The sequence below is a fragment of the Dendrobates tinctorius genome, unplaced genomic scaffold (genome assembly GCF_039654945.1).
Source record: "Dendrobates tinctorius isolate UK_male_01 unplaced genomic scaffold, ASM3965494v1 ptg000142l, whole genome shotgun sequence".
NCBI classification, from domain to species: Eukaryota; Metazoa; Chordata; class Amphibia; order Anura; family Dendrobatidae; genus Dendrobates; species Dendrobates tinctorius.
In genome coordinates, this window is record NW_027361809.1 from 2,220,895 (window position 1) to 2,246,118 (window position 25,224).

A 25,224-nucleotide genomic window follows, 5' to 3' on the forward strand; every position below is an offset into this window, starting at 1 on the left:
TTGTTAAAGACTAAACTTCAGACAGAAAGGCTCACAACCAAACAGCAACTGAAAACCACCAGAGTGAAGGCCTGGCAGAGCATCAAAAAGGAGGAAACACAGCGTCTGGTGATGGCCATGAGTTCAAGACTTCAGGCAGTCATTGCCAACAAAGGGTTTCCAACCAAGTACTAGAAACGAACATTTTATTTACAATTATTTAATCTGTCCAATTACTTTAGGTCCCTTTAAAAACAGGGTGGCACATGTTAAGGAGCTGAAACTCCTAATCCCTTCATCCAATGTTAATGTGGATACCCTCAAATGAAAGCTGAAAGTCTGAACTTCAACTGCATCTGAATGGTTTTGTTTAAAATTCATTGTGGTAATGTCAAGAACCAAAACTAGAAAAATGTTGTCTCTGTCCAAATATATATGGACCTAACTGTATCAGATACCGTGCGGCCCCAGGCTACAATTAAAAGTGGGGCCCCAAATGCTGACATATTGCCCAAAACATAGACCCTTGTGGGGTCCAATTCATTCACATTCCTACTCCAGTGTTAGTGATGGATGTGCAGGAGATGCTCCTAGACCAGTATGAGCCGAGTGAACAGGTGCACTCCACACTAAGTAACTGGAGTAACATTTCTGCCGTACGTCGCATCACGACTTATAATTAATTTGTCGGGCGGGCTTCACCTAGCCCCAGTTCTGCCCACTTTTTTGGAGGTGGCCAAAAGTGGCTTGAAAATGGCAAAAGTCACAAATGTTTTGCATAAATTTATGCTGCACAATAATTTTGTTAAAAACACACATGTGACATGCACAATGTGAACAAGTCTGTTGGACCATGTTCACTCCACCCTGACTGAAACACAAACAAAAAGCACAGAATGACAAGTGTGCAAAAATACCTTGCAATAAGACATATAACAGTAGTCAGCAAGTGCTGATAAAAGGTAATAACAAACACAGGGTATTTAGTCTATACGTTTTTTTGCAAAAAAATGTATACGAAGCTGCCTCACCAACGTCAAGGTAACCCGTATTGAAGCAGTCCCTATCTAATGTATTTAATACCTGAACATATGAACTGTGTCTAAATGAGCAGGATTAAGACAGGCGCTTTCTGGTATGGGCACGTGATGCAAGACAGCTCCTTATGTGCATGTCACACAAGAGAGGGGTGGGGTCTCTCAAATCATGCATAAGCATGAAAAAAACTGGATTAAAAACACACATGTGACATGCACAATGTGAACAAGTCTTGTTCACATTGTGCATGTCACATGTGTGTTTTTAATACATTAGATAGGGACTGCTTCAATACGGGTTACCTTGACGTTGGTGAGGCAGCTTGGTATACATTTTTTTGCAAAAAAACGTATAGACTAAATACCCTGTGTTTGTTATTACCTTTTATCAGCACTTGCTGACTACTGTTATATGTCTTATTGCAAGGTATTTTTGCACACTTGTCATTCTGTGCTTTTTGTTTGTGTTTCAGTCAGGGTGGAGTGAACATGGTCCAACAGACTTGTTCACATTGTGCATGTCACATGTGTGTTTTTAATCCAGTTTTTTTCATGCTTATGCATGATTTGAGAGACCCCACCCCTCTCTTGTGTGACATGCACATAAGGAGCTGTCTTGCATCACGTGCCCATACCAGAAAGCGCCTGTCTTAATCCTGCTCATTTAGACACAGTTCATATGTTCAGGTATTAAATACATTAGATAGGGACTGCTTCAATACGGGTTACCTTGACGTTGGTGAGGCAGCTTGGTATACATTTTTTTGCAAAAAAACGTATAGACTAAATACCCTGTGTTTGTTATTACCTTTTATCAGCACTTGCTGACTACTGTTATATGTCTTATTGCAAGGTATTTTTGCACACTTGTCATTCTGTGCTTTTTGTTTGTGTTACAATAATTTTGTTACATTTGTGGCATTTACTCAGGATTCTGTAAATAATTCACGAGCCTTTAGCTGCATTTACTAGGACGGTATTCAGACCATAGATCACCATGTTCCAGGGGTCCGGCGGTGGTCTACCGGCCTCTATGCACAGACTGATGGAGATCTTGAAACATTTCGGAGAATTTTCCAGAACTTTTCCTTTATCGGGGATTCACCTATCTTTATATTGTGCCGACGATGGAGTCGCAGTGAGGATGGGCCGTGCCAGCACGCGGCGGACGCGGCGTCCCTGTGTTGGCAGCCACATTACTAGCTGCCCCGCATTTCTGTCACACACAAGGTGCACTTTGAAGATAATACTCATCATTGCCAAAAGTGCGACTTCTCTGGTGTCAGACTCTGTGTGACAAATCCAGGCTGCCGGATTAAGAAACGTTACTGAGAGTCGTAACTGCGAGGGCAAAACAAAAGGCGAAAATTCCATTTAAAGCCACAATCCCTGAACAGAGGAGGCTTCGTATTCGGCCGCCAAGAGGAGAAGAAAGGACAAAACCGGAGACACGGAGCCCAGGAAACACGGGACCGGCACAAAGCCAAGCGGGAGCCATACAGCCGCAGATTAATGGAGGCGAGAGCAGCAATCACTGCACAGACAGGCAGACAACGGCCCCTGCGCAGCCACAGACGCGCTCCTCACAGGTCATCACCATACGTGCTGGAGAGCACCACACCACAACCAAGAAAGAAGAGATCGCAGGAAGGCGCGAGAGGAAGAGGAGAAAGGGAGGAGAGAAAGAAGAGACTGCAGGAAGGTGCGAGAGGAAGAGGAGAAAGGGAGGAAAGAAAGAAGAGACTGCAGGAAGGCGCGAGAGGAAGAGGAGAAAGGGAGGAAAGAAAGAAGAGACTGCAGGAAGACGCGGGAGGAAGAGGAGAAAGGGAGGAAAGAAAGAAGAGACTGCAGGAAGGCGCGAGAGGAAGAGGAGAAAGGGAGGAAAGAAAGAAGAGACTGCAGGAAGGCGCGAGAGGAAGAGGAGAAAGGGAGGAAAGAAAGAAGAGACTGCAGGAAGACGCGGGAGGAAGAGGAGAAAGGGAGGAAAGAAAGAAGAGACTGCAGGAAGGCGCGAGAGGAAGAGGAGAAAGGGAGGAAAGAAAGAAGAGACTGCAGGAAGGCGCGGGAGGAAGAGGAGAAAGGGAGGAGAGGAAGAAGAGACTGCAGGAAGACGCGGGAGGAAGAGGAGAAAGGGAGGAGAGAAAGAAGAGACTGCAGGAAGGCGCGAGAGGAAGAGGAGAAAGGGAGGAAAGAAAGAAGAGACTGCAGGAAGGCGCGAGAGGAAGAGGAGAAAGGGAGGAAATAAAGAAGAGACTGCAGGAAGGCGCGGGAGGAAGAGGAGAAAGGGAGGAAAGAAAGAAGAGGCTGCAGGAAGGCGCGAGAGGAAGAGGAGAAAGGGAGGAAAGAAAGAAGAGACTGCAGGATGGCGTGAGAGGAAGAGGAGAATGGGAGGAAAGAAAGAAGAGACTGCAGGAAGGCGCAGGAGGAAGAGAAGAAAGGGAGGAAAGAAAGAAGAGACAGCAGGAAGGCGCGAGAGGAAGAGGAGAAAGGGAGGAAAGAAAGAAGAGACTGCAGGAAGGCGCAAGAGGAAGAGGAGAAAGGGAGGAAAGAAAGAAGAGGCTGCAGGAAGGCGCGAGAGGAAGAGGAGAAAGGGAGGAAAGAAGAGACTGCAGGAAGGCGCGAGAGGAAGAGGAGAAAGGGAGGAAAGAAAGAAGAGACTGCAGGAAGGCATGAGAGGAAGAGGAGAAAGGGAGGAAAGAAAGAAGAGGCTGCAGGAAGGCGCGAGAGGAAGAGGAGAAAGTGAGGAAAGAAAGAAGAGACTGCAGGAAGGCGCGAGAGGAAGAGGAGAATGGGAGGAAAGAAAGAAGAGACTGCAGGAAGGCGCGAGAGGAAGAGGAGAAAGGGAGGAAAGAAAGAAGAGACTGCAGGAAGGCGTGAGAGGAAGAGGAGAAAGGGAGGAAAGAAAGAAGAGACTGCAGGAAAGCGCGAGAGGAAGAGGAGAAAGGGAGGAAAGAAAGAAGAGACTGCAGGAAGGCGCGAGAGGAAGAGGAGAAAGGGAGGAAAGAAGAGACTGCAGGAAGGCGCGAGAGGAAGAGGAGAAAGGGAGGAAAGAAAGAAGAGACTGCAGGAAGGCGTGAGAGGAAGAGGAGAAAGGGAGGAAAGAAAGAAGAGGCTGCAGGAAGGCGCGAGAGGAAGAGGAGAAAGGGAGGAAAGAAGAGACTGCAGGAAGGCGCGAGAGGAAGAGGAGAAAGGGAGGAAAGAAAGAAGAGACTGCAGGAAGGCGCGAGAGGAAGAGGAGAAAGGGAGGAAAGAAGAGACTGCAGGAAGGCGCGAGAGGAAGAGGAGAAAGGGAGGAAAGAAAGAAGAGACTGCAGGAAGGCGCGAGAGGAAGAGGAGAAAGGGAGGAGAGGAAGAAGAGACTGCAGGAAGACGCGGGAGGAAGAGGAGAAAGGGAGGAGAGAAAGAAGAGACTGCAGGAAGGCGCGAGAGGAAGAGGAGAAAGGGAGGAAAGAAAGAAGAGACTGCAGGAAGGCGCGAGAGGAAGAGGAGAAAGGGAGGAAAGAAAGAAGAGACTGCAGGAAGGCGTGAGAGGAAGAGGAGAAAGGGAGGAAAGAAAGAAGAGACTGCAGGAAGGCGCGAGAGGAAGAGGAGAAAGGGAGGAAAGAAGAGACTGCAGGAAGGCGCGAGAGGAAGAGAGAAAGGGAGGAGAGGAAGAAGAGACTGCAGGAAGACGCGGGAGGAAGAGGAGAAAGGGAGGAGAGAAAGAAGAGACTGCAGGAAGGCACGAGAGGAAGAGGAGAAAGGGAGGAAAGAAAGAAGAGACTGCAGGAAGGCGCGAGAGGAAGAGGAGAAAGGGAGGAAATAAAGAAGAGACTGCAGGAAGGTGCGGGAGGAAGAGGAGAAAGGGAGGAAAGAAAGAAGAGGCTGCAGGAAGGCGCGAGAGGAAGAGGAGAAAGGGAGGAAAGAAAGAAGAGACTGCAGGAAGGCGTGAGAGGAAGAGGAGAATGGGAGGAAAGAAAGAAGAGACTGCAGGAAGGCGCAGGAGGAAGAGAAGAAAGGGAGGAAAGAAAGAAGAGACAGCAGGAAGGCGCGAGAGGAAGAGGAGAAAGGGAGGAAAGAAAGAAGAGACTGCAGGAAGGCGCAAGAGGAAGAGGAGAAAGGGAGGAAAGAAAGAAGAGGCTGCAGGAAGGCGCGAGAGGAAGAGGAGAAAGGGAGGAAAGAAGAGACTGCAGGAAGGCGCGAGAGGAAGAGGAGAAAGGGAGGAAAGAAAGAAGAGACTGCAGGAAGGCGTGAGAGGAAGAGGAGAAAGGGAGGAAATAAAGAAGAGACTGCAGGAAGGAGCGAGAGGAAGAGGAGAAAGGGAGGAGAGAAAGAAGAGACTGCAGGAAGGCGCGAGAGGAAGAGGAGAAAGGGAGGAGAGAAAGAAGAAACTGCAGGAAGGTGCAAGAGGAAGAGGAGAAAGGGAAGGGGGAAAAGAGAAAGAAGAGACTGCAGGAAGGTGCGAGAGGAAGAGGAGAAAGGGAGGAAAGAAAGAAGAGACTGCAGGAAGGAGCGAGAGGAAGAGGAGAAAGGGAGGAGAGAAAGAAGAGACTGCAGGAAGGCGCGAGAGGAAGAGGAGAAAGGGAGGAAAGAAAGAAGAGATTGCAGGAAGGCGCGGGAGGAAGAGGAGAAAGGGAGGAAAGAAAGAAGAGACTGCAGGAAGGCGCGAGAGGAAGAGGAGAAAGGGAGGAAAGAAAGAAGAGACTGCAGGAAGGTGCGAGAGGAAGAGGAGAAAGGGAGGAGAGAAAGAAGAGACTGCAGGAAGGCGCGGGAGGAAGAGGAGAAAGGGAGGAAAGAAAGAAGAGACTGCAGGAAGGCGCGAGAGGAAGAGGAGAAAGGGAGGAAAGAAAAAAGAGACTGCAGGAAGGTGCGGGAGGAAGAGGAGAAAGGGAGGAGAGAAAGAAGAGACTGCAGGAAGGTGCGGGAGGAAGAGGAGAAAGGGAGGAAAGAAAGAAGAGACTGCAGGAAGGCGCGAGAGGAAGAGGAGAAAGGGAAGGGGGAAAAGAGAAAGAAGAGACTGCAGGAAGGTGCGAGAGGAAGAGGAGAAAGGGAGGAAAGAAAGAACAGACTGCAGGAAGGAGCAAGAGGAAGAGGAGAAAGGGAGGAGAGAAAGAAGAGACTGCAGGAAGGCGCGAGAGGAAGAGGAGAAAGGGAGGAAAGAAAGAAGAGACTGCAGGAAGGCGCGAGAGGAAGAGGAGAAAGGGAGGAGAGAAAGAAGAGACTGCAGGAAGGCGTGAGAGGAAGAGGAGAAAGGGAGGAGAGAAAGAAGAGACTGCAGGAAGGTGCGAGAGGAAGAGGAGAAAGGGAGGAAAGAAAGAAGAGACTGCAGGAAGGTGCAAGAGGAAGAGGAGAAAGGGAAGGGGGAAAAGAGAAAAAAGAGACTGCAGGAAGGTGCGAGAGGAAGAGGAGAAAGGGTGGAAAGAAAGAAGAGACTGCAGGAAGGAGCGAGAGGAAGAGGAGAAAGGGAGGAGAGAAAGAAGAGACTGCAGGAAGGCGCGAGAGGAAGAGGAGAAAGGGAGGAAAGAAAAAAGAGACTGCAGGAAGGTGCGGGAGGAAGAGGAGAAAGGGAGGAAAGAAAGAAGAGACTGCAGGAAGGCGCGAGAGGAAGAGGAGAAAGGGAGGAGAGAAAGAAGAGACTGCAGGAAGGCGCGAGAGGAAGAGGAGAAAGGGAGGAGAGAAAGAAGACTGCAGGAAGGTGCGAGAGGAAGAGGAGAAAGGGAAGGGGGAAAAGAGAAAGAAGAGACTGCAGGAAGGTGCGAGAGGAAGAGGAGAAAGGAAGGAAAGAAAGAAGAGACTGCAGGAAGGAGCGAGAGGAAGAGGAGAAAGGGAGGAGAGAAAGAAGAGACTGCAGGAAGGCGCGAGAGGAAGAGGAGAAAGGGAGGAAAGAAAAAAGAGACTGCAGGAAGCTGCGGGAGGAAGAGGAGAAAGGGAGGAAAGAAAGAAGAGACTGCAGGAAGGCGCGAGAGGAAGAGGAGAAAGGGAGGAGAGAAAGAAGAGACTGCAGGAAGGCGCGGGAGGAAGAGGAGAAGCGGTGGAAAGAAAGAAGAGACTGCAGGAAGGCGCGAAAGGAAGAGGAGAAAGGGAAGAAAGAAAGAAGAGACTGCAGGAATGTGCGAGAGGAAGAGGAGAAAGGGAAGTGGGAAAAGAGAAAGAAGAGACTGCAGGAAGGCGCGAGAGGAAGAGGAGAAAGGGAGGAAAGAAAAAAGAGACTGCAGGAAGGTGCGGGAGGAAGAGGAGAAAGGGAGGAGAGAAAGAAGAGACTGCAGGAAGGTGCGGGAGGAAGAGGAGAAAGGGAGGAAAGAAAGAAGAGACTGCAGGAAGGCGCGAGAGGAAGAGGAGAAAGGGAAGGGGGAAAAGAGAAAGAAGAGACTGCAGGAAGGTGCGAGAGGAAGAGGAGAAAGGGAGGAAAGAAAGAACAGACTGCAGGAAGGAGCAAGAGGAAGAGGAGAAAGGGAGGAGAGAAAGAAGAGACTGCAGGAAGGCGCGAGAGGAAGAGGAGAAAGGGAGGAAAGAAAGAAGAGACTGCAGGAAGGCGCGAGAGGAAGAGGAGAAAGGGAGGAGAGAAAGAAGAGACTGCAGGAAGGCGTGAGAGGAAGAGGAGAAAGGGAGGAGAGAAAGAAGAGACTGCAGGAAGGTGCGAGAGGAAGAGGAGAAAGGGAGGAAAGAAAGAAGAGACTGCAGGAAGGTGCAAGAGGAAGAGGAGAAAGGGAAGGGGGAAAAGAGAAAAAAGAGACTGCAGGAAGGTGCGAGAGGAAGAGGAGAAAGGGTGGAAAGAAAGAAGAGACTGCAGGAAGGAGCGAGAGGAAGAGGAGAAAGGGAGGAGAGAAAGAAGAGACTGCAGGAAGGCGCGAGAGGAAGAGGAGAAAGGGAGGAAAGAAAAAAGAGACTGCAGGAAGGTGCGGGAGGAAGAGGAGAAAGGGAGGAAAGAAAGAAGAGACTGCAGGAAGGCGCGAGAGGAAGAGGAGAAAGGGAGGAGAGAAAGAAGAGACTGCAGGAAGGCGCGAGAGGAAGAGGAGAAAGGGAGGAGAGAAAGAAGACTGCAGGAAGGTGCGAGAGGAAGAGGAGAAAGGGAAGGGGGAAAAGAGAAAGAAGAGACTGCAGGAAGGTGCGAGAGGAAGAGGAGAAAGGAAGGAAAGAAAGAAGAGACTGCAGGAAGGAGCGAGAGGAAGAGGAGAAAGGGAGGAGAGAAAGAAGAGACTGCAGGAAGGCGCGAGAGGAAGAGGAGAAAGGGAGGAAAGAAAAAAGAGACTGCAGGAAGCTGCGGGAGGAAGAGGAGAAAGGGAGGAAAGAAAGAAGAGACTGCAGGAAGGCGCGAGAGGAAGAGGAGAAAGGGAGGAGAGAAAGAAGAGACTGCAGGAAGGCGCGGGAGGAAGAGGAGAAGCGGTGGAAAGAAAGAAGAGACTGCAGGAAGGCGCGAAAGGAAGAGGAGAAAGGGAAGAAAGAAAGAAGAGACTGCAGGAATGTGCGAGAGGAAGAGGAGAAAGGGAAGTGGGAAAAGAGAAAGAAGAGACTGCAGGAAGGTGCGAGAGGAAGAGGAGAAAGGGAGGAGAGAAAGAAGAGACTGCAGGAAGGCGCGAGAGGAAGAGGAGAAAGGGAGGAGAGAAAGAAGAGACTGCAGGAAGGCGCGGGAGGAAGAGGAGAAAGGGTGGAAAGAAAGAAGAGACTGCAGGAAGGCGCGAGAGGAAGAGGAGAAAGGGAGGAAAGAAAGAAGAGACTGCAGGAAGGTGCGGGAGGAAGAGGAGAAAGGGAGGAGAGAAAGAAGAGACTGCAGGAAGGTGCGGGAGGAAGAGGAGAAAGGGAGGAAAGAAAGAAGAGACTGCAAGAAGGCGTGAGAGGAAGAGGAGAAAGGGAAGGGGGAAAAGAGAAAGAAGAGACTGCAGGAAGGTGCGAGAGGAAGAGGAGAAAGGGAGGAAAGAAAGAAGAGACTGCAGGAAGGAGCGAGAGGAAGAGGAGAAAGGGAGGAGAGAAAGAAGAGACTGCAGGAAGGCGCGAGAGGAAGAGGAGAAAGGGAGGAAAGAAAGAAGAGACTGAAGGAAGGCGCGAGAGGAAGAGGAGAAAGGGAGGAGAGAAAGAAGAGACTGCAGGAAGGCGCGGGAGGAAGAGGAGAAAGGGAGGAAAGAAAGAAGAGACTGCAGGAAGGCGCGAGAGGAAGAGGAGAAAGGGAGGAGAGAAAAAAGAGACTGCAGGAAGGCGTGAGAGGAAGAGGAGAAAGGGAGGAGAGAAAGAAGAGACTGCAGGAAGGCGCGAGAGGAAGAGGAGAAAGGGAGGAAAGAAAGAGACTGCAGGAAGGTGCGAGAGGAATAGGAGAAAGGGAAGGGGGAAAAGAGAAAGAAGAGACTGCAGGAAGGTGCGAGAGGAAGAGGAGAAAGGGAGGAAAGAAAGAAGAGACTGCAGGAAGGAGCGAGAGGAAGAGGAGAAAGGGAGGAGAGAAAGAAGAGACTGCAGGAAGGCGCGAGAGGAAGAGGAGAAAGGGAGGAAAGAAAAAAGAGACTGCAGGAAGGTGCGGGAGGAAGAGGAGAAAGGGAGGAAAGAAAGAAGAGACTGCAGGAAGGCGCGAGAGGAAGAGGAGAAAGGGAGGAGAGAAAGAAGAGACTGCAGGAAGGCGCGAGAGGAAGAGGAGAAAGGGAGGAGAAAAGGAAGAGACTGCAGGAAGGTGCGAGAGGAAGAGGAGAAAGGGAAGGGGGAAAACAGAAAGAAGAGAATGCAGGAAGGTGCGAGAGGAAGAGGAGAAAGGGAGGAAAGAAAGAAGAGACTGCAGGAAGGAGCGAGAGGAAGAGGAGAAAGGGAGGAGAGAAAGAAGAGACTGCAGGAAGGCACGAGAGGAAGAGGAGAAAGGGAGGAAAGAAAAAAGAGACTGCAGGAAGGTGCGGGAGGAAGAGGAGAAAGGGAGGAAAGAAAGAAGAGACTGCAGGAAGGCGCGAGAGGAAGAGGAGAAAGGGAGGAGAGAAAGAAGAGACTGCAGGAAGGCGCGGGAGGAAGAGGAGAAGCGGTGGAAAGAAAGAAGAGACTGCAGGAAGGCGCAAAAGGAAGAGGAGAAAGGGAGGAAAGAAAGAAGAGACTGCAGGAAGGTGCGAGAGGAAGAGGAGAAAGGGAAGGGGGAAAAGAGAAAGAAGAGACTGCAGGAAGGTGGAAGAGGAAGAGGAGAAAGGGAGGAGAGAAAGAAGAGACTGCAGGAAGGCGCGAGAGGAAGAGGAGAAAGGGAGGAAAGAAGAGACTGCAGGAAGGCGCGAGAGGAAGAGGAGAAAGGGAGGAAAGAAAGAAGAGACTGCAGGAAGGCGCGAGAGGAAGAGGAGAAAGGGAGGAAAGAAGAGACTGCAGGAAGGCGCGAGAGGAAGAGGAGAAAGGGAGGAAAGAAAGAAGAGACTGCAGGAAGGCGCGAGAGGAAGAGGAGAAAGGGAGGAAAGAAAGAAGAGACTGCAGGAAGGCGCGAGAGGAAGAGGAGAAAGGGAGGAGAGGAAGAAGAGACTGCAGGAAGACGCGGAAGGAAGAGGAGAAAGGGAGGAGAGAAAGAAGAGACTGCAGGAAGGCGCGAGAGGAAGAGGAGAAAGGGAGGAAAGAAAGAAGAGACTGCAGGAAGGCGCGAGAGGAAGAGGAGAAAGGGAGGAAAGAAAGAAGAGACTGCAGGAAGGCGTGAGAGGAAGAGGAGAAAGGGAGGAAAGAAAGAAGAGACTGCAGGAAGGCGCGAGAGGAAGAGGAGAAAGGGAGGAAAGAAGAGACTGCAGGAAGGCGCGAGAGGAAGAGAGAAAGGGAGGAGAGGAAGAAGAGACTGCAGGAAGACGCGGGAGGAAGAGGAGAAAGGGAGGAGAGAAAGAAGAGACTGCAGGAAGGCGCGAGAGGAAGAGGAGAAAGGGAGGAAAGAAAGAAGAGACTGCAGGAAGGCGCGAGAGGAAGAGGAGAAAGGGAGGAAATAAAGAAGAGACTGCAGGAAGGTGCGGGAGGAAGAGGAGAAAGGGAGGAAAGAAAGAAGAGGCTGCAGGAAGGCGCGAGAGGAAGAGGAGAAAGGGAGGAAAGAAAGAAGAGACAGCAGGAAGGCGCGAGAGGAAGAGGAGAAAGGGAGGAAAGAAAGAAGAGACTGCAGGAAGGCGCAAGAGGAAGAGGAGAAAGGGAGGAAAGAAAGAAGAGGCTGCAGGAAGGCGCGAGAGGAAGAGGAGAAAGGGAGGAAAGAAGAGACTGCAGGAAGGCGCGAGAGGAAGAGGAGAAAGGGAGGAAAGAAAGAAGAGACTGCAGGAAGGCGTGAGAGGAAGAGGAGAAAGGGAGGAGAGAAAGAAGAGACTGCAGGAAGGAGCGAGAGGAAGAGGAGAAAGGGAGGAGAGAAAGAAGAGACTGCAGGAAGGCGCGAGAGGAAGAGGAGAAAGGGAGGAGAGAAAGAAGAAACTGCAGGAAGGTGCAAGAGGAAGAGGAGAAAGGGAAGGGGGAAAAGAGAAAGAAGAGACTGCAGGAAGGTGCGAGAGGAAGAGGAGAAAGGGAGGAAAGAAAGAAGAGACTGCAGGAAGGAGCGAGAGGAAGAGGAGAAAGGGAGGAGAGAAAGAAGAGACTGCAGGAAGGCGCGAGAGGAAGAGGAGAAAGGGAGGAAAGAAAGAAGAGATTGCAGGAAGGCGCGGGAGGAAGAGGAGAAAGGGAGGAAAGAAAGAAGAGACTGCAGGAAGGCGCGAGAGGAAGAGGAGAAAGGGAGGAAAGAAAGAAGAGACTGCAGGAAGGTGCGAGAGGAAGAGGAGAAAGGGAGGAGAGAAAGAAGAGACTGCAGGAAGGCGCGGGAGGAAGAGGAGAAAGGGAGGAAAGAAAGATGAGACTGCAGGAAGGCGCGAGAGGAAGAGGAGAAAGGGAGGAAAGAAAAAAGAGACTGCAGGAAGGTGCGGGAGGAAGAGGAGAAAGGGAGGAGAGAAAGAAGAGACTGCAGGAAGGTGCGGGAGGAAGAGGAGAAAGGGAGGAAAGAAAGAAGAGACTGCAGGAAGGCGCGAGAGGAAGAGGAGAAAGGGAAGGGGGAAAAGAGAAAGAAGAGACTGCAGGAAGGTGCGAGAGGAAGAGGAGAAAGGGAGGAAAGAAAGAACAGACTGCAGGAAGGAGCAAGAGGAAGAGGAGAAAGGGAGGAGAGAAAGAAGAGACTGCAGGAAGGCGCGAGAGGAAGAGGAGAAAGGGAGGAAAGAAAGAAGAGACTGCAGGAAGGCGCGAGAGGAAGAGGAGAAAGGGAGGAGAGAAAGAAGAGACTGCAGGAAGGCGTGAGAGGAAGAGGAGAAAGGGAGGAGAGAAAGAAGAGACTGCAGGAAGGTGCGAGAGGAAGAGGAGAAAGGGAGGAAAGAAAGAAGAGACTGCAGGAAGGTGCAAGAGGAAGAGGAGAAAGGGAAGGGGGAAAAGAGAAAGAAGAGACTGCAGGAAGGTGCGAGAGGAAGAGGAGAAAGGGTGGAAAGAAAGAAGAGACTGCAGGAAGGAGCGAGAGGAAGAGGAGAAAGGGAGGAGAGAAAGAAGAGACTGCAGGAAGGCGCGAGAGGAAGAGGAGAAAGGGAGGAAAGAAAAAAGAGACTGCAGGAAGGTGCGGGAGGAAGAGGAGAAAGGGAGGAAAGAAAGAAGAGACTGCAGGAAGGCGCGAGAGGAAGAGGAGAAAGGGAGGAGAGAAAGAAGAGACTGCAGGAAGGCGCGAGAGGAAGAGGAGAAAGGGAGGAGAGAAAGAAGACTGCAGGAAGGTGCGAGAGGAAGAGGAGAAAGGGAAGGGGGAAAAGAGAAAGAAGAGACTGCAGGAAGGTGCGAGAGGAAGAGGAGAAAGGAAGGAAAGAAAGAAGAGACTGCAGGAAGGAGCGAGAGGAAGAGGAGAAAGGGAGGAGAGAAAGAAGAGACTGCAGGAAGGCGCGAGAGGAAGAGGAGAAAGGGAGGAAAGAAAAAAGAGACTGCAGGAAGCTGCGGGAGGAAGAGGAGAAAGGGAGGAAAGAAAGAAGAGACTGCAGGAAGGCGCGAGAGGAAGAGGAGAAAGGGAGGAGAGAAAGAAGAGACTGCAGGAAGGCGCGGGAGGAAGAGGAGAAGCGGTGGAAAGAAAGAAGAGACTGCAGGAAGGCGCGAAAGGAAGAGGAGAAAGGGAAGAAAGAAAGAAGAGACTGCAGGAAGGTGCGAGAGGAAGAGGAGAAAGGGAAGTGGGAAAAGAGAAAGAAGAGACTGCAGGAAGGTGCGAGAGGAAGAGGAGAAAGGGAGGAGAGAAAGAAGAGACTGCAGGAAGGCGCGAGAGGAAGAGGAGAAAGGGAGGAGAGAAAGAAGAGACTGCAGGAAGGCGCGGGAGGAAGAGGAGAAAGGGTGGAAAGAAAGAAGAGACTGCAGGAAGGCGCGAGAGGAAGAGGAGAAAGGGAGGAAAGAAAGAAGAGACTGCAGGAAGGTGCGGGAGGAAGAGGAGAAAGGGAGGAGAGAAAGAAGAGACTGCAGGAAGGTGCGGGAGGAAGAGGAGAAAGGGAGGAAAGAAAGAAGAGACTGCAAGAAGGCGTGAGAGGAAGAGGAGAAAGGGAAGGGGGAAAAGAGAAAGAAGAGACTGCAGGAAGGTGCGAGAGGAAGAGGAGAAAGGGAGGAAAGAAAGAAGAGACTGCAGGAAGGAGCGAGAGGAAGAGGAGAAAGGGAGGAGAGAAAGAAGAGACTGCAGGAAGGCGCGAGAGGAAGAGGAGAAAGGGAGGAAAGAAAGAAGAGACTGCAGGAAGGCGCGAGAGGAAGATGAGAAAGGGAGGAGAGAAAGAAGAGACTGCAGGAAGGCGCGGGAGGAAGAGGAGAAAGGGAGGAAAGAAAGAAGAGACTGCAGGAAGGCGCGAGAGGAAGAGGAGAAAGGGAGGAGAGAAAAAAGAGACTGCAGGAAGGCGTGAGAGGAAGAGGAGAAAGGGAGGAGAGAAAGAAGAGACTGCAGGAAGGCGCGAGAGGAAGAGGAGAAAGGGAGGAAAGAAAGAAGAGACTGCAGGAAGGTGCGAGAGGAATAGGAGAAAGGGAAGGGGGAAAAGAGAAAGAAGAGACTGCAGGAAGGTGCGAGAGGAAGAGGAGAAAGGGAGGAAAGAAAGAAGAGACTGCAGGAAGGAGCGAGAGGAAGAGGAGAAAGGGAGGAGAGAAAGAAGAGACTGCAGGAAGGCGCGAGAGGAAGAGGAGAAAGGGAGGAAAGAAAAAAGAGACTGCAGGAAGGTGCGGGAGGAAGAGGAGAAAGGGAGGAAAGAAAGAAGAGACTGCAGGAAGGCGCGAGAGGAAGAGGAGAAAGGGAGGAGAGAAAGAAGAGACTGCAGGAAGGCGCGAGAGGAAGAGGAGAAAGGGAGGAGAAAAGGAAGAGACTGCAGGAAGGTGCGAGAGGAAGAGGAGAAAGGGAAGGGGGAAAAGAGAAAGAAGAGACTGCAGGAAGGTGCGAGAGGAAGAGGAGAAAGGGAGGAAAGAAAGAAGAGACTGCAGGAAGGAGCGAGAGGAAGAGGAGAAAGGGAGGAGAGAAAGAAGAGACTGCAGGAAGGCACGAGAGGAAGAGGAGAAAGGGAGGAAAGAAAAAAGAGACTGCAGGAAGGTGCGGGAGGAAGAGGAGAAAGGGAGGAAAGAAAGAAGAGACTGCAGGAAGGCGCGAGAGGAAGAGGAGAAAGGGAGGAGAGAAAGAAGAGACTGCAGGAAGGCGCGGGAGGAAGAGGAGAAGCGGTGGAAAGAAAGAAGAGACTGCAGGAAGGCGCGAAAGGAAGAGGAGAAAGGGAGGAAAGAAAGAAGAGACTGCAGGAAGGTGCGAGAGGAAGAGGAGAAAGGGAAGGGGAAAAGAGAAAGAAGAGACTGCAGGAAGGTGGAAGAGGAAGAGGAGAAAGGGAGGAGAGAAAGAAGAGACTGCAGGAAGGAGCGAGAGGAAGAGGAGAAAGGGAGGAAAGAAAGAAGAGACTGCAGGAAGGTGCAAGAGGAAGAGGAGAAAGGGAGGAGAGAAAGAAGAGACTGCAGGAAGGAGCGAGAGGAAGAGGAGAAAGGGAGGAGAGAAAGAAGAGACTGCAGGAAGGCGCGAGAGGAAGAGGAGAAAGGGAGGAGAGAAAGAAGAAACTGCAGGAAGGTGCGAGAGGAAGAGGAGAAAGGGAGGAGAGAAAGAAGAGACCGCAGGAATGGGAGGTAAGAAAAGAAGAAAGGGAAGGACAGGGGCGGGCTGGATGGCAGGGAGGCATATGCCCCCTGGCTGCTCCCCCAGGCGCACACGTGGGCCGGCAGCTGTCTCTGTGCTGTGCATAGTTACCTTGACAGCTGTGCAGCTCCGACTCTCTCCCTCCGCCCTCCCTGGACTGGTCATGTGACATGGCTGTAGCTAGAATGTAGGGGCTCCTTGCAGGTCCTGACTAGTCTACAGCCCCTACATTCTAGCTGTCTCAGTAGTGAATGTGCTGGACTGTATGGGATCCTGTCAGGTCCTCTCAGCAGCCCATACAGCCTAGCAGATTCACTGCTGACAATGATACACTGTATGGTACAGCACCTGCCGGGGATCGCTGGTCAGGTAAGTAGGAAAACCTTTTTTTTTCTTTATAAAATGAATTAAATGGGTGAGGGGGCTGGAAATGATGGAGGGGGTGCTGGACATGATAGAGCGGGTGCTGGACATGATGGAGGGGGGCTGGACATGATGGAGGGGTGCTGGACATGATGGAGGGGGCTGCAAATGATGGAGGGGTGCTGGACATGATGAAGAGGGTGCTGGACATGATGGAGGGGTGCTGGACATGATGGAGGGGTGCTGGACATGATGGAGGGGGTGCTGGACATGATGGAGGGGGTGCTGGACATGATGGAGGGGGGCTGGACATGATGGAGGGGGCTGCAAATGATGGAGGGGTGCTGGACATGATGGAGGGGGCTGCAAATGATGGAGGGGTGCTGGACATGATGAAGGGGGTGCTGGACATGATGGAGGGGGGCTGGACATGATGGAGGGGGTGCTGGACATGATGGAGGGGGCTGCAAATGATGGAGGGGTGCTGGACATGATGGAGGGGGCTGCAAATGATGGAGCGGGTGCTGGACATGATGGAGGGGACTGCAAATGATGGAGGGGGTGCTGGACATGATGGAGGGGGCTGCAAATGATGGAGCAGGGGCTGGACATGATGGAGGGGGCTGCAAATGATGAAGCGGGGGCTGGACATGATGGAGGGGGCTGCAAATGATGGAGGGGGTGCTGGACATGATGGAGGGGGGCTGGACATGATGGAGGGGTGCTGGACATGATGAAGAGGGTGCTGGACATGATGGAAGGGGCTGGACATGATGGAGGGGGTGCTGGACATGATGGATGGGGCTGCAAATGATGGAGGGGGTGCTGGACATGATGGAGGGGGCTGCAAATGATGGAGCGGGTGCTGGAAATTATGGAGCGGGTGCTGGACATGATGGAGGGGGTGCTGGACATGATGGAGGGCTGCAAATGATGGAGCGGGTGCTGGAAATTATGGAGCGGGTGCTGGACATGATGGAGGGGGTGCTGGACATGATGAAGGGGGTGCTGGACATGATGGAGGGGTGCTGGACATGATGGAGGGGTGCTGGACATGATGGAGGGGGCTGCAAATGATGGAGCGGGTGCTGGACATGATGGAGGGGGCTGCAAATGATGGAGGGGTGCTGGATATAATGGAGGGGTGCTGGACATGATGGAGGGGGTGCTGGACATGATGGAGGGGTGCTGGACATGATGGAGCGGGTGCTGGACATGATGGAGGGGGTGCTGGACATGATGGAGGGGGTGGTGGACATGATGGAGGGGTGCTGGAAATGATGGAGCGGGTGCTGGACATGTTGGAGGGGTGCTGGAAATTATGGAGCGGGTGCTGGACATGATGGAGGGGTGCTGGACATGATGGAGGGGGTGCTGGACATGATGGAGGGGTGCTGGAAATGATGGAGGAGGTGCTGGACCTGATGGAGGGGTGCTGGACATGATGGAGGGGGCTGCAAATGATGGAGGGGTGCTGGACATGATGAAGAGGTTGCTGGACATGATGGAGGGGTGCTGGACAAGATGGAGGGGGTGCTGGACATGATGGAGGGGGCTGCAAATGATGGAGGGGGTGCTGGACATGATGGAGGGGGTGCTGGACATGATGGAGGGGGCTGCAAATGATGGAGGGGGTGCTGGACATGATGGAGGCGGTGCTGGACATGATGGAGGGGGCTGCAAATGATGGAGGGGGTGCTGGACATGATGGAGGGGGCTGCAAATGATGGAGCGGGTGCTGGAAATTATGGAGCGGGTGCTGGACATGATGGAGGGGGTGCTGGACATGATGGAGGGCTGCAAATGATGGAGCGGGTGCTGGAAATTATGGAGCGGGTGCTGGACATGATGGAGGGGTGCTAGACATGATGGAGGGGGTGCTGGACATGATGGAGGGGGCTGCAAATGATGGAGGGGGTGCTGGACATGATGGAGGGGGTGCTGGACATGATGGAGGGGGCTGCAAATGATGGAGGGGGTGCTGGACATGATGGAGGCGGTGCTGGACATGATGGAGGGGGCTGCAAATGATGGAGGGGGTGCTGGACATGATGGAGGGGGCTGCAAATGATGGAGCGGGTGCTGGAAATTATGGAGCGGGTGCTGGACATGATGGAGGGGGTGCTGGACATGATGGAGGGCTGCAAATGATGGAGCGGGTGCTGGAAATTATGGAGCGGGTGCTGGACATGATGGAGGGGGTGCTGGACATGATGGAGGGGTGCTGGACATGATGGAGGGGTGCTGGACATGATGGAGGGGGCTGCAAATGATGGAGCGGGTGCTGGACATGATGGAGGGGGCTGCAAATGATGGAGGGGTGCTGGATATAATGGAGGGGTGCTGGACATGATGGAGGGGGTGCTGGACATGATGGAGGGGTGCTGGACATGATGGAGCGGGTGCTGGACATGATGGAGGGGGTGCTGGACATGATGGAGGGGGTGGTGGACATGATGGAGGGGTGCTGGAAATGATGGAGCGGGTGCTGGACATGTTGGAGGGGTGCTGGAAATTATGGAGCGGGTGCTGGACATGATGGAGGGGTGCTGGACATGATGGAGGGGGTGCTGGACATGATGGAGGGGTGCTGGAAATGATGGAGGGGTGCTGGACATGATGGAGGGGGTGCTGGACATGATGGAGGGGTGCTGGACATGATGGAGGGGTGCTGGAAATTATGGAGCGGGTGCTGGACATGATGGAGGGGGTGCTGGAAATGATGGAGCGGGTGCTGGACATGATGGAGGGGTGCTGGACATGATGGAGGGGTGCTGGACATGATGGAGGGGGTGCTGGACATGATGGAGGGGTGCTGGAAATGATGGAGCGGGTGCTGGACATGATGGAGGGGGTGCTGGAAATGATGGAGCGGGTGCTGGACATGATGGAGGGGTGCTGGACATGATGGAGCGGGTGCTGGACATGATGGAGGGGGTGCTGGACATGATGGAGGGGTGCTGGAAATGATAGAGCGGGTGCTGGACATGGTGGAGGGGGTGCTGGACATGATGGAGGGGGTGCTGGACATGATGGAGGTGGTGCTGGAAATGATGGAGCGGGTGCTGGACATGATGGAGGGGGTGCTGGACATGATGGAGGGGGTGCTGGACATGATGAAGAGGGTGCTGGACATGATGGAGGGGTGCTGGACATGATGGAGGGGTGCTGGAAATGATGGAGCGGGTGCTGGACATGATGGATGGGGTGCTGGACATGATGGAGGGGGTGCTGGACATGATGGAGGGGGTGCTGGAAGTGATGGAGCGGGTGCTGGACATGATGGAGGGGGTGCTGGACATGATGGAGGGGTGCTGGAAATGATGTTGGAGGTGCTGGAAATGATGGAGGGGGTGCTTGACATGATGGAGGGGTGCTGGAAATTATGGAGGGGGTGCTGGACATGATGGAGGGGGTGCTGGACATGATGGAGGGGGTGCTGGAAATGATGTTGGAGGTGCTGGAAATGATGGAGGGGGTGCTTGACATGATGGAGGGGGTGCTGGACATGATGGAGGGGGTGCTGGACATGATGGAGGGGGTGCTGAAAATGATGGAGCGGGTGCTGGACATGATGGAGGGGGTGCTGGACAAGATGGAGGGGGTGCTGGACATGATGGAGGGGGTGCTGGAAATGATGGAGGGGTGCTGGACATGATGGAGGGGGTGCTGGGCATGATGGAGGGGTGCTGGAAATTATGGAGGGGGTGCTGGACATGATGAAGGGGGTGCTGGACATGATGGAGGGGTGCTGCACATGATGGAGGGGGTGCTGAACATGATGGAGGGGTGCTGGACATGATGGAGGGGTGCTGGAAATGATGGAGCGGGTGCTGGACATGATGGAGGGGGTGCTGGACATGATGGAGGGGTGCTGGACATGATGGAGGGGTGCTGGAAATGATGTTGGAGGTGCTGGAAATGATGGAGGGGGTGCTGGACTTGATTGAGGGGGTGCTGGAAATTATGGAGGGGGTGCTGGACATGATGGAGGGGGTGCTGGACATGATTGAGGGGGTGCTGGAAATTATGGAGGGGGTGCTGGACATGATGGAGGGGTGCTGCACATGATGGAGGGGGTGCTGGACATGATGGAGGGGGTGCTGGAAATGATGGAGGGGGTGCTGGACATGATGGAGGGGTGCTGCACATGATGGAGGGGGTGCTGGAAATGATCGAGGGGGCTGCAAATGATGGAGGGGTGCTGGAAATGATGGAGGGGGTGCTGGACATGATGGAGGGGGTGCTGGACATGATGGAGGGGTGCTGCACATGATGGAGGGGGTGCTGTACATGATGGAGGGGTGCTGGAAATGATGGAGCGGGTGCTGGACATGATGGAGGGGGTGCTGGACATGATGGAGGGGGTGCTGGACATGATGGAGGGGGTGCTGGAAATGATGGAGAGGCCTGCAAATGATAGGAGGTGCTGGAAATGATGGAGGGGGCTGAAAATGATGGAGGGGGTGCTGGAAATGATGGAGGGGTGCTGGAAATGATAGTGGGCTGCAAATGATAGAGAGGGCTGCCAATGATGGAGGGGGGGCTGCAGTGCAAATGATGGAGGGGGGCTTCCAATGATGGAGGGGGTGCTGCCAATGATGGAGGGGGGTGCTGCAAATGATGGAGGGGGTGCTGCAGTGCAAATGATGGAGGGGGTGCTGCCAATGATGGAGGGGGGTGCTGCAAATGATGGAGGGGGTGCTGCAGTGCAAATGATGGAGGGGGTGCTGCAGTGCAAATGATGGAGGGGGGCTTCCAATGATGGAGGGGGTGCTGCCAATGATGGAGGGGGGTGCTGCAAATGATGGAGGGGGGGCTGCAGTGCAAATGATGGAGGGGGTGCTGCCAATGATGGAGGGGGGTGCTGCAAATGATGGAGGGGGTGCTGCAGTGCAAATGATGGAGGGGGTGCTGCAGTGCAAATGATGGAGGGGGGCTTCCAATGATGGAGGGGGTGCTGCCAATGATGGAGGGGGGTGCTGCAAATGATGGAGGGGGGCTGCAGTGCAAATGATGGAGGGGGGCTTCCAATGATGGAGGGGGTGCTGCCAATGATGGAGGGGGGTGCTGCAAATGATGGAGGGGGTGCTGCAGTGCAAATGATGGAGGGGGTGCTGCCAATGATGGAGGGGGGTGCTGCAAATGATGGAGGGGGTGCTGCAGTGCAAATGATGGAGGGGGTGCTGCCAATGATGATAGCGGGGCTGCCAATGATGGAGGAGGTGCTGAAAATGATGAAAGGAGGGATGCAAATGATGGAGGAGGGTGCTGCAATTTTCAAATTGTGGAATGGGGCCTGTAAATGTTGGAAGGGGCTGCGAATGATGGAGGGGGGCTGCATATGATGATGTGAGGGAGGGGATAGGGGACTGCACTTGAACGAAAGGAGACTGCACATGATGAAGTGGGGGGAGAATGGGGGACTGCAAATGATGAAGATAGGGGGGAAGGGGGACAGCGAATGATGAAGTGAGGGGGACTGCAAATGATGAAATGAGGGACGGGGACAGCAATTGAATTGAAGGTGGGGGATGGGGAGAACAAATGAGGACCTGGGGGGAGCAAATAATGAATTTTCAGGGTGATGGGAGTAAATGATGTATTGAATGTGGGATAAAGCAGTTGATAATGAATAGAGGGTGGGATAGAAAGACATGACAATGAATTGGGGCGGAAGGGGCATATAAATATAATGAATTGGGGGAGCGGGAGGCACATAGTGGGGGACATTGAGGACGCAGTGACTGGTAATGAATTGGAGGAAGAGTACGGGGCTAATTAATGTATATATTTATTAGGTGGGGAAATTGCTATTTATTGTTGGTGGGGGCGCAGTGGTGAATTATAATTTGTATTTGGAATGGTGGATTATTATATATTAATGGTGGGTGCACGTCTGTATTTAGATGTGTAGTGTAGAAGAAAGGGGAAAAATGGGGACTGTGCTCTGGAAGTCGTGCTCTAGGTAACTTTGTGTTATTTTATGCAGAGACGAGTCCTGGCTGAAAGAAATGATGGCGGTCTGCGCTGCATAAAAAAGAAAAGCAAAGATGAGGGACTTCAGCTGGAGACGTCACTGGTGAGTCAGTGTGCTACCTGTACACTGACACTATACACTATAACCTGTTCACTGTGCACTATATACAGAGCTCCTGTGTATAATGTCACAGGTGATCACTGTATTACCTGTACACTGACACTATATACGAAGCTCCTGTGTATAATGTCGCTGGTAAGCTCTGTATTACCTGTACACTATATACAAAGCTCCTGTGTATAATGGCATTAGTGTTGTGTTTTTTTATTAATGATCTGTATTGTAGTATTCAGTCACTATATGGTGGTAGTATGTGATCTGGTTATGGTGTGGCGGTATTTCTCCCTGTATGTGGTATTATTTGGAACTATGTGATGGTAATATGTGGTCTGGTCATGGTATGGAGGTATTTGTTCCTTATATATGGTATTATTTGGTCGCTATGTGGTGGTAATATATGGTCTGGACATGGTATGATGGTTTTTGTCCCTTGTATGTGGTATTAATGGTCATTCTAAAAAATATATGCGACTCATTCCCTTTAAGAAAAATAAATAAAAATAAACCTAAAAAGAGTATTGGATATTTTAGGAAATGTTTAACAAGTAAGAGTAGAATATGGCCCAGCCAAAAGAGTCTACCTTGCTGTGGTGGTGGCTTAAAAATTATTTTGGCCAAAACAAAAGCTGCTGGTTATGTATGTGATCTGGTGTTTGCTGGGAACTGTTAATAGATTGGTGAGGACGTGGTATAGAAGATGAGTTTTTCTCAAGAGCGGGCGGTGGGACTGTGGCAGGCTCGAGGTGTGGAGGCAGAACTGGGGTGGAGTCTGGGTGGAGTCTCAAGGGGTCCCGAAAATTTTGCCAGTATGGGGCCCCGAAATTCCTAGTGGCAGCCCTGACTGTAATCATGTGTGTGTTCTGCAGGACTGGTATCTACCAATATACGGTTCCTGTAAGGTGGGACTAGTGCTCTTTTTAGTAGCTTTTGTTTTCTTTATTTATTTAGTAACAGCTTAATGTGTTTCGGTCATTATGTAGTAGAAGGTGTATGGTGGTGTCATTGGTCTGATTAGAGTGTTTTGTTATGTAGAGGTAATGGTCATAGTATATTATGTATTCGCCGTGTGGTGGTGATGGTGGTGGGCATTGTGCAGACGTATTGTTTTGGCCTTTTACAGTAGTAATATTGATCATATTGGTCATTGCATTGTGTGTTTTGGGGTAGCAACAGTGGTATACTGTAATTCTATATACATGCTATTTTAAATGGCTAAAGATTGGTCTTATGGGGAGACATGCTTTTTGGGGCTTGGACCCTCGAGCTTTAAGGACCCTGGCAATGCCCCTGCCATATTGTATGTTTAAATGTCCGTGTTTCTGGAGTTGTATGTATGTTTGTAAGTAAGCTCAGTTATGGTACCATATCTAAGCAGTAACCTTGGTTCTGATACTGTATTGCTGTAGTAATCTAGATTCTGGTATAATATGTATGCCATAAGCTTGGTTCTGTTTCTGTATCTTGTAGTAGACATAGTAAGCTCCGTTCTACTCCCATATCTCTGTAGTAAGCTTGGTTCTGCTCCCATATCTCAGTAGTAAGCTCTGTTCTGCTCCCATATCTCTGGAGTAAGCTCCGTTCTGTTTCCATATCTCTGTAGTAAGCTCCATTCTGCTCCCATATCTCTGGAGTAAGCTCTGTTCTGCTCCCATATCTCTGGAGTAAGCTCGGTTCTCCTCCCATATCTCTGTAGTAAGCTCGGTTCTGCTCCCATATCTCTGCAGTAAGCTCCGTTCTGTTTCCATATCTCTGGAGTAAGCTCTGTTCTGCTCCCATATCTCTGGAGTAAGCTCCGTTCTGTTTCCATATCTCTGGAGTAAGCTCTGTTCTGCTCCCATATCTCTGGAGTAAGCTCGGTTCTGCTCCCATATCTCTGTACTAAGCTCGGTTCTGCTCCCATATCTCTGCAGTAAGCTCCGTTCTGTTTCCATATTTCTGGAGTAAGCTTGGTTCTGCTCCCATATCTCTGTAGTAAGCTCTGTTCTGCTCCCATATCTCTGGAGTAAGCTCCATTCTGCTCCCATACCTCTGGAGTAAGCTCCGTTCTGCTCCCATATCTCTGGAGTGAGCTCCGTTCTGTTTCCATATCTCTGTAGTAAGCTCCATTCTGCTCCCATATCTCTGTAGTAAGCTTGGTTCTGCTCCCATATCTCTGTAGTAAGCTCCGTTCTGTTTCCATATCTCTGTAGTAAGCTTGGCTCTGCTCCCATATCTCTGTAGTAAGCTCGGTTCTGCTCCCATATCTCTGGAGTAAGCTCCATTCTGCTCCCATATCTCTGTAGTAAGCTTGGTTCTGCTCCCATATCTCTGGAGTAAGCTCCGTTCTGCTCCCATAACTCTGTAGTAAGCTCCATTCTGCTCCCATATCTCTGTAGTAAGCTCGGTTCTGCTCCCATATCTCTGGAGTAAGCTCTGTTCTGCTCCCATATCTCTGTAGTAAGCTTGGTTCTGCGCCCGTATCTCTGTAGTAAGCTCTGTTCTGCTCCCTTACCTCTGTAGTAAGCTCGGTTCTGCTCCCATATCTCTGTAGTAAGCTCGATTCTGCTCCCTTTTCTCTGTTGTAAACTCGGTTCTGCTCCCTTATCTCTGTAGTAAGCTCGGTTCTACTCCTTTATTTTTGTAGTAAGCTTGGTTCTGCTTCCATAGCTCTGTAGTAAGCTCCGTTCTGTTTCCATATCTCTGTAGTAAGCTTGGTTCTGCTCCCTTATCTCTGTAGTAAGCTCTGTTGTGCTCCCATATCTCTGTAGTAAACTAATTTCTGCTCCCATATCTCTGTAGTAAGCTTGGTTCTGCTCCCATATCTCTGTAGAATGCTCGGTTCTGCTCCCATATCTCTGTAGTAAGCTTGGTTCTGCTCCCATATCTCTGTAGTAAGCTCGGTTCTGCTCCCATATCTCTGTAGTATGCTCGGTTCTGCTCCCATATCTCTGTAGTATGCTCGGTTCTGCTCCCATATCTCTGTAGTAAGTTTGGTTCTGCTCCCATATCTCTGTAGTAAGCTCGGTTCTGCTCCCATATCTCTGTAGTAAGCTCTGTTCTGTTCCCATATCTCTGTAGTAAGCTCGGTTCTGCTCCCATATCTCTGTAGTATGCTCGGTTCTGCTCCCATATCTCTGTAGTAAGCTCGGTTCTGCTCCCATATCTCTGTAGTATGCTCGGTTCTGCTCTCATATCTCTGTAGTAAGCTCGGTTCTGCTCCCATATCTCTGTAGTAAGCTCCTTTCTGTTCCCATATCTCTGTAGTAAGCTCTGTTCTTTTCCCATATCTCTGTAGTAAGCTCGGTTCTGCTCCCATATCTCTGGAGTAAGCTCCGTTCTGCTCCCATATCTCTGGAGTAAGCTCCTTTCTGCTCCCATATCTCTGTAGTAAGCTCTGTTCTGTTTCCATATCTCTGGAGTAAGCTCCGTTCTGCTCCTATATCTCTGTAGTAAGCTCGGTTCTGCTCCCATATCTCTGTAGTAAGCTCGGTTCTGCTCCCATATCTCTGAAGTAAGCTCGGTTCTGCTCCCATATCTCTGTAGTAAGCTCGGTTCTGCTCCCATATCTCTGGAGTAAGCTCTGTTCTGCTCCCATATCTCTGTAGTAAGCTTGGTTCTGCTCCCATATCTCTGAAGTAAGCTCCAGTCAGTTTCCTTGTCTAAATAGCAATCTTGGTTCCGTTCTCGTGTATATATAGTCAGCTTGC

The 25,224-nt window shown here is 51.4% G+C and overlaps 1 protein-coding gene across 1 annotated transcript in view; it reads left to right on the top strand.

The window, feature by feature from the left end:
- The first annotated feature begins 548 nt into the window (after nucleotides 1-548).
- LOC141049059 (uncharacterized) overlaps nucleotides 549-25,224 on the top strand; it is a 47,205-nt gene continuing 22,529 nt past the window's right edge. The window contains exons 1-4 of the mRNA XM_073545174.1: nucleotides 549-635; nucleotides 9,195-9,284; nucleotides 9,397-9,706; nucleotides 9,747-10,063. Coding sequence (XP_073401275.1) covers nucleotides 549-635; nucleotides 9,195-9,284; nucleotides 9,397-9,706; nucleotides 9,747-10,063 — 804 coding nt within the window. The remainder of the gene's footprint in view (nucleotides 636-9,194; nucleotides 9,285-9,396; nucleotides 9,707-9,746; nucleotides 10,064-25,224) is intronic.